The sequence below is a fragment of the Morus notabilis genome, unplaced genomic scaffold (genome assembly GCF_000414095.1).
Source record: "Morus notabilis unplaced genomic scaffold, ASM41409v2 Scaffold189, whole genome shotgun sequence".
Taxonomy (NCBI): Eukaryota; Viridiplantae; Streptophyta; class Magnoliopsida; order Rosales; family Moraceae; genus Morus; species Morus notabilis.
In genome coordinates, this window is record NW_010362536.1 from 51994 (window position 1) to 60908 (window position 8915).

The following is an 8915-nucleotide window of genomic DNA, read 5'->3' on the forward strand; positions in this document are numbered from 1 at the left end:
GGGGAATAACATTTGCGTTTTCTTTGTTAGAAGAAGAAACAGGCAAATGTTTTCTTTGTTAGAAGAAGAAACAGGGGGGGGATTACATTAAATTAATACAACAATCATATGTTGCCCCATAGGGACCAACGTATATATATTAAAACGCTTGAGAACAAGCAATGATGGAGAAAGGGAAAAAAAACAAATTATAATAACAAAACAATTTTTATGCTCTTAACAGACACATGCCTGTACTCCAGTGTAGAATGTGGAATGGAAAAAGCCAAAAGATAAAAAGATTATTTGTTGCGTGTTACTTTTCCCTGTTATTACAAACTCTCTTTATTTCCTTCATCACAGTCTATAATTGGAAAAATTACTGGATGGAGCAAGCAAGAAAGCAATATCGTCACTGCTTAATTAGATTCCTAATAGCATAAGGAAGAATACCTCCATGATTGAAGTAAGCCAATTCCACCTGCAAATGCAATTAAATTATATCATAAATCACTAACCCAATTAAGAAAACATTGGGATAAAACAAATAAAAGGCCACACAAGGAGAACATAGGCCTAACTTTACACATGTCTCACTTTTGTAGAACATAAATCACAAAATAAACAAGTAAATAAATAAATGGAAGAAGTACCTCAGTATCAAAGCGCACTGTACACGTGAAGGATTTCCCGTTGTCGGTTGTGACGGTCACGTCTTGGCCAGGCCTTATGTCACTAATATTGCTTGGGAGGTCAATGGTATAACGTTCATGACCAGTCAATCCCAAAGTCTCTGCATCCTCACCAGCCTTGAAGCAAAGAGGAATGATACCCATTCCTACTAAATTACTGCGATGGATTCTCTCAAAACTCTTGGTAATCACGGCTTTGACTCCCTGTCACATATCACATACCAAAGTTACGTGAGCAATTGAGGTGTAAGTTTGAGCCGCCCGACCCGGCCTGGGCCCCGGGAATTTCGGGCTGTGCCGGCCCTAAAAGAGAGGACCAAAAAAGTTTAGGCCCGGCCCAAAATTTTATAGGTATTTTTTGAAAAAAATGTTTGAAAACATGATGTTTGGGCCGGGCCAGCCCTAAATGAGAGAAGATCAGCCCAGCCGGGCCCTAAGCCCAAAATATTAAGGGCCGGATTGAGCCCGGGCCAATAGTAGCAGACCTCGGTAACTTGCAGCTCTATGAGCAGATAACAAGACATGAATACTGCTCGTAAGGAAGCAAAACAAGGATAGAAGATGGAGAACCATGTGGAAACTTATGGACTTGTTCTAGAGGCTACTAAAACAACTCACCAATAGCATTGGACCCTTGGCAGCCCAATCCCTGGAACTTCCACTACCGTACTCAGCTCCAGCCAATATAATGGTATCATGCCCGGCAGATTTGTATCTCTAAAAAAGAAAATGGATCAAGAAACATAAAGTGAATATCCACAGACCATTACAGCATCAAAGGACATTGTGACAACAGGCACAGATAAAGCAGAAAAACTCAAGTTTTCTGATCTTGTGAATGTATCATGTTTTTGCATATAGAAGATTTTCTCACAAGAAAATGTCAATATATTATTCCCAGCTACAAAATAATATACGAAAAATCGTCTAATATGCATGGTAAAAGATGATATCCACATGAAAGAGATTTTATTCTAATTGGTAAGTAAAAAACTCACAATCTAGAAAAATAATCCAGCAAATCAAATCTCCATTAGCATGCACGCGAAGAAAAGAAAAGAGCAAACCAATTTATATTGCAGAAAAATAAAATTAACCCCAGGTCCCCCATGTAAACTTTGGAAAGGGAAATAAATAAATCAAAAGCATTGAAGAAAAATTGGTTTAGAAAAAGAAGACACAAGTCACCTACCGTTGCAGCATCAAAAACATAAAGCTTCTCTCCTGTTGGAATGTGAACTGTTTTTGGACCCACTTCCCCGTTCAAAAGCTTGTTAACAAGACGGATATTGGCAAAGGTTCCCCTTGCCATCACCTCATCGTTTCCACGGCGACTTCCATAAGAATTAAAGTCTTTGCGATCCACACCACGCTCAAGAAGATATTTCGCAGCAGGACTGTCCTTGTGGATGCTTCCAGCTGGAGAAATATGATCTGTTGTAATACTGTCACCAAAGTTCAGCAGACAGTAGGCATCTTTCACTCCATGGGCACCGGGAGGATTCATTGTCATATTTTTAAAGTATGGGGGCTCATGAATGTAGGTTGAATTAGGGTCCCAAGAGTAGAGGGTGGAAGCAGGAACTGACAGCTGGTTCCACATAGAGTTGCCTTTTGTAATAGCTTCATATGTGCTTTTGAACATAGCAGGCAACACACTGGCTTGGACAACCTGAAAAGCATGCCATCCATGTTCATTATGTCATACATGGTAGAAACAGTTTAAATCCCATGAATGCAAATTTTCACTTACCTCTGCAATTTCTTCTGTAGTTGGCCAGATGTCCTTGAAGTAGACATCCTTACCATTCTTTCCTTTTCCAATTGGCTCCTTCTCAAAGTCAATGTCAACCTGGTGAAATAATTTCACAAGTTAGTTTATGTGTATGAAGGAAAATTAAAAACCGTGAAGTAGGTTATTACACCAAATATTCCTCCAAAATTCATCAAAATTAGGAGTTACCAAGTAGATTATTATTTATATACAGACATCATGATATGAGACCACAACCAATAAAACTAATGCCAAAATACCCTACCGAGCCAGCAAGGGCATAGGCCACCACTAAAGGAGGCGAGGCAAGGTAGTTGGCCCTTGTCAAGGGATGAACACGACCCTCAAAGTTCCTATTCCCAGACAGCACAGCAGCCGCAACAATGTCTGCATAAACAGAGTTTTTTTTTTTAAGGGTTAAATAATAAATTGAAACACGAATTTCGGCAGTGAAGGAGAAACTATGCCTAAATTAGGTAACATAAGTATTTTAGAAACTCAACAATCAGTAAAGTTAGAAGAATACCATTTTCCGTGATAGCAGAGCCAACTGATTCATCTAATTCCCCTGAATTTCCTATGCATGTTGTGCATCCATATCCAACAATATTGAAGCCTTGTTCATTCAAATATTTCTGCAGGCCGCTGCATCAAGCAAATTAAATTTAAAAGACATTCTTTTCGTTGTGTTAATAAAAAAGTTGGTTATTGCTACATAAAAATTACCTCTGCAGTAAATATTTTGTAACAACTCCAGAGCCTGGGGCAAGACTTGTTTTTACCCAAGGTTTAACCTGGTAGGCATTCATGAATCATCATTTGATAAATCTAGAGAGATCTAGGCTTAAAATCTCTTTTAAGGCTAAAAGAACGTCAAGTTAACAGTGTGAATATAGACGCTGAGACAAATGTTAACAAGTAATAAGGGCTTTGATAGCACAAGTAATAACTGATTCCTACCTGTAAACCAAGTTCACAAGCCTTTTTAGCAACAAGAGCAGCCCCAAGCATAACACTTGGGTTTGACGTATTGGTGCAACTTGTAATTGCAGCAATCACAATGCTCCCATGTTTAAGTTCCGCTGGTTGTCCGTGGAATGAAAACTTGGCTACTTTGTCTTGTGCTTCTTTTGGTACAGCAAATCCCTGCAACGAGTCAGAAATATAGTGAAGAAAAGACATCATTTTAATTGAGATGCAAAGATTATTACAACCACAAAAACAGAAATAAGATCCGCTTCAACATCTTTCAAGGTTCTCTTTAAAAGGCAATCTAGAGAATTCTTCCCTAAGCCCAGCCTATCTGTATAAGATTCACAAGTCTAGATAAACTGATACTAGGGACTGGAGGACAAAGATTATAAGACCATCTCTAATGCAAATGCTAATCTTTTTGCATATAGGAAACCTCTAATACAAATACTAATACCAATTGTATATTTAGCATCAATAAGGATGATATGGTGTGTTATTTTCATTTTTGCTCTAATGCATAATGCTATTTGAAATGCTAAATCTATTTTTTTCCCATAATTATTAAGCTTTGAAATTTGTAAAAGTAAACTTTTATTTTTAAACTAATGAGAAAATGCAAAAGTTGCAATGATTACATGAAAATGTAAATATCTCAACCAATAGCAATCAAATGCTAAATTTCCCATATTCTATACTTGGTGGGAAATTTGCCACAAAGTATAGCATATGGGAAATTTGGCACAACAAATAGCATTGAATTGGAGTGTTTTTTTTCACTCAAATGCTAAATTTACAATTGGCACATCAATTATAGCATTGCATTGGAGAAGCTCTAACACTGTACTAACATACAATGCATAATAACTGCAAAGTGCAACACTTGGAAGATATTCAATGCACCATAAGGTTTACACTTTACAACTCACCTTGAACCCAACCTTGTTATCAAGACACGCATGCCAATCAACTTTCATTTCCTTTAAAGCCACACGATCATGAGGTCTGTTACGGATACAAAAATGAGGATTTTGCATTGAAGAATCCAAACTTGAAAGCAGTACTGTCAAAATATGGATCACGCAACACAGTAAGGCAAAGAACAACAAACCTCTTTGGTCCTGAAACACAGGGTTTGACATCCGCAAGATCCAATTGCAGGTAAGATGAGTACACTCTTAAAAAAAACTTTCTTGTTGAGGCTAAAGATATGTAATATTAGTCAATAGTGGCATGACATGCAACAGAATAATAATTACAATAAGAAAATAAAAAGAACATTTCCATCAAATTTCAAAAACGAGAAATGCAATGAAGTGGTCAACAAAAACTGGAAAAACAAATAAAAATAAAACACACGCACACCATTACCTCACTATAGTCAACAAACATCTTGTTTGCCCTCAGGTAAGCTTCAATCATTGCCACCTAAAATAGTTGAAAGTAAATCATGTTTTGTTGTTGATTGAAGAGTAAAGATCGCATTGAAACATGTATAATATGCTATGGTAAAAATACTCACAGTTTCGTCACTTCTACCAGTCAATTTGAGATACTGTAAAGTAACGTGATCCACAGGGAAGAACCCCATAGTTGCACCATACTCAGGAGACATATTGGCAATGGTGGCTCTGTCAGCTAATGATAGTTCGCCCATACCATCCCCTACAAGAAAATATGATGATGAAAACATTATATCCGGTCAACAAGGGGGACAGCAACAAAAATTTACACAATGAATCCCATGCGATTAAATTACCATAAAATTCAACAAATTTGCCAACAACTCCATGCTTCCTCAGCATTTGTGTTACAGTTAAAACCAAGTCAGTAGCAGTAACTCCATTGCACAATTTACCAGACAACTTGAAGCCAACAACACCCGGCAACACCATGCTCATGGGCTGTCAATCAAAGCGCGTAGAATTAAAACCAAAAGAATTTTTTTTTCACAAAAATGAGACCTTGCAGTAAGAGCAAAAAGATTACCATGAATATACTAGCTTTATGAATTTGAATACCTATTACACTCCATAAATGATATTTTATCACTTTATTACCTGACCAAGCATTGCAGCCTCTGCTTCAATACCTCCAACTCCCCAGCCAGCAACTCCCAACCCATCAATCATGGTTGTATGGGAGTCAGTTCCAACCACACTATCTGGGTAGAGCAGCCCCTCAGTGTTGAAGACGACACGCCCAAGATATTCAAGGTTAACCTGAAATAAAACAAGTTAAGTCTGTGTCCAAATCCATAAAACATTAATCACCTATAGAGGTTCAAAAAAATTAATTTTGTTTCACTTAACTGCAAAAAGAAAATATCCAAGTATAGAAAACGGAGAGGGTGAAAAAACAAGTAGACATTTGCTAGATTCCTATCAACGGACAATGGATCTGCTTCCAAGCTCATTTACCTGATGCACGATACCAGAACCAGGTGGAACAACAAGCATATTATGGAAAGCCTTCGAGCCCCACTTAAGAAAAGCAAATCTCTCCTTGTTTCTTTGGAACTCAAGCTCCATATTAGCTTGTACTGCATTTTCTGTTCTTGCCACATCAACTTGCACTGAATGATCAATAACAAGATCAACAGGAACCTGAATATATAATATCATATGAGAAACAATAGAGTAAGACATATGAAGAAATATGCTAGTCAAAATGATCGAGGAAGGATAACATAAGAATGTTGCAATACAGATTATTGCAAAAATTTAACAATTATAATGACTTCATGTGTGGCAGCGGCAGCCCCAACAAATTACAAACAAATGGTGGAAATAGAATGACCGTAAACAAATATACTAGTAATTTTCATGATGATAATCATACTAAAGTAAGATGTAACACAATAGACTCAAGAAATGTTCAACATATCGATGCATTTGATGATTTTCAAGAAATTTTAAAATCTGAAATCAATAATCTCAAAATAACATTAAAATCTCAAGGTGCAAGTTAACGTATAGAAAAAAAGGGTTAACATAGAATGTGACTGCAGATAATAAAACAAAACCAATACCAAGGGGTTGATCTTGTTAGAATCACTGCCAAGCTTGTTCATGGCATCACGCATACAAGCAAGGTCGACCACAGCTGGTACTCCAGTAAAATCCTGGAGAAATAGGAGCAGCATTAGGAAAAGAAGACAATAGGCATATTGTTCAATGAAATAACTGAGCACGGAAAATTGTGAAAAATATAGCAAAATAAAGGGGCATGTTGAATGTCTAGATACCTGCAAGAGGACACGAGCAGGCTTAAAGGGAATTTCAACTTGCTTAGGTGCAGTATTTTCCCAGTCAATGATCTTCTCAACATCTTCCTTCTTGACTTGGAAATTGTCACAGTTCCGAATAGCAGATTCAATAAGGATACGAATAGAATAGGGCAATCTATCTGTTTTCCGCATATTAAATAACTGTTATCAATCATATGACGAAAAAAAACCTATTTAGAACTCCAATTTCACAGTTAAACGACTATTACCGATCCTAGGGTCATTCAAAGAAGGCAGACTGTAGAACTTTCCGAATTCACCGCCCCCAGGCTTTGGAAGACTGGTCAGGTTTCCCTTGAAAGGATTTTCAGCAGCTGAAACGGCAAAATGGCATTTTTCTTTTAGTATTCAAAAATCTTAGCAAAGAGAAAGAAAGCAACGTCAGCTTATCATAAGGAAATCAACATCATCTTATCATATTTTCAAATGATTTTAGCACTATCATCAACGTTCAATTACAGCTATAGCCTTTAATATATCTCCGGAAAAGCTGCACACAAAAAAGAACGAAACTTTTTCGCCAGAATTCATCTCCGTTTCAGTTATTCGTATCTAAAAACACCAAAGCGTATTAAAACAAAACAAAAACATTTTCCAATATTTTTCCCACCATTTTCTCAGCAACCAAACAAAGCATACAACCATCAGTCTAATCTAGACAAAATAAAAAAAGGACGCGAAAAACTCAGAACACGCGAAATACAGATTCTCCAATCATCACCATATCCAATCTCAAAAAAAAAAAAAAAAAGACCGGTCAACTACAGCGGAACTCGATCTCCGAGATTTAAGGAAAAAGCGATTCCGTACCCATGGAAGCGATCTTGCGTTGGAACTGTTGGATCACAGGAGCGACTGCCCTGATCTGAGAGCGGAGGGTGTAGGGGGAGTTCCAGTGGACGCCGTGGCTCCAGCGAGGGACGGAGCGAACCGCGGAGGAGAGGGATCGGTAGGCGGCGACGGAGGAGGAGGAGAAGGAGGACGGCGAGTAAGGCTTGGGAAGCGAGCGGGCGAAGGGTCGGGAGAGGGAGGAGGAGAAGAGTCTGGAAGCCCTAGAAGCTCTGAGGAGCGAAGAGGCAGAGGAATAGGAGGCCGTTATATACATGACGACGATCACGCATTCACATGAAAATACGGCAGAAATGAGATAAGGATTTTGATGATGATGATTGAGATTGAAAACAAAGGAGTAATGGAGGAGCTGAGCAACGGTTTTATGACTGTTTCTGCAAGTGTATGTATAAGAATGGGGGCGTGTGGTGTTGTGAGTTGTGAGGAGAAAAGAAATGGGTCTAGGGCTGCGTGCCGTGATTTTTCTTCTTTTTTTTTTTCTAGAAGCTGAGGCTGGAATGGAAAGGAGAGTCTTCTCCGAAAAATTGGAGGGGTTTGATCCTCTGCGGTGTGATGTTGGGGCTCCAAGTTGGGTTTTTACCGATGCAAATCCTCCCGAATTAATGTCCTTTATATTTATTTAAAGAATTAATTATCATATATGTATTTGATTAAAGAATTTAGGAATTAGGAGAGTGTAAAAAAAGTTATCATACCTATCTTCGCCTGACATATTCTAATAGGAGTTGATTGTTCATAACACAATGGTAAGATATTTTTTATAGGCTGAAACAAAATTTTTCTTTTTATTTATTTATTCAATTCGTTAGTTTCCTAATATTTTAACAAAATGAAGTGATAAAAAGGCAAAAAAAAAAACTACAACAATACGTTGGAAAGGAACTTGTGAATAATAGGATTTCACATCATTTTATATTATTCTTTTAACTAGAATACAACTTTTACTACTCTTTTAACTTTTTATTATGATGAAAATATTTAGAGTTCGATTGTGAATCGCAGGTTCGAATCATGTGTTTTGAACTTTTTTATTAAAAGTATAAAGTTTTGAAAAGTGGTTTAAATTTATGGTTCGAATTAGCATTTATACATTTAAGTTGTGATTTAAACAGATAATAAATAGAAAGAGAAAAACAAAATACCAATAAAAAAGTAATGAAAACTTCACAAAATAATGATTAACGAAAAATAGAATGAGAAAATACAAAAAGAAAAAATAGAGGAAAGAAAATTAACATTAAAAAAAAATTTGGTTCAAACCCATTGAAAAGATAGGGTGTTGGCTTTAGAAATTCCATAATCCATATATTCATGAAGCAAATGAAAATATGTTGAAAATGAGCGGAGTGAATTTACT

At 37.0% G+C, this 8915-nt stretch overlaps 1 protein-coding gene across 1 annotated transcript; it reads right to left on the bottom strand.

Moving 5' to 3' along the window:
• Window positions 1-109: 109 nt before the first annotated feature.
• Window positions 110-8109, bottom strand: LOC21385574 (aconitate hydratase, cytoplasmic). The gene is given in 21 exon segments (XM_024168341.1): window positions 110-460; window positions 633-875; window positions 1290-1388; window positions 1864-2343; window positions 2425-2523; window positions 2711-2832; window positions 2972-3090; window positions 3172-3239; window positions 3406-3591; window positions 4347-4422; window positions 4529-4596; window positions 4599-4619; window positions 4789-4845; window positions 4940-5082; window positions 5177-5321; window positions 5478-5639; window positions 5838-6023; window positions 6449-6541; window positions 6665-6825; window positions 6916-7020; window positions 7517-8109. Coding segments are annotated over 21 exon segments (2997 nt in total). The 5' UTR covers window positions 7812-8109; the 3' UTR covers window positions 110-391.
• Window positions 8110-8915: the final 806 nt, after the last annotated feature.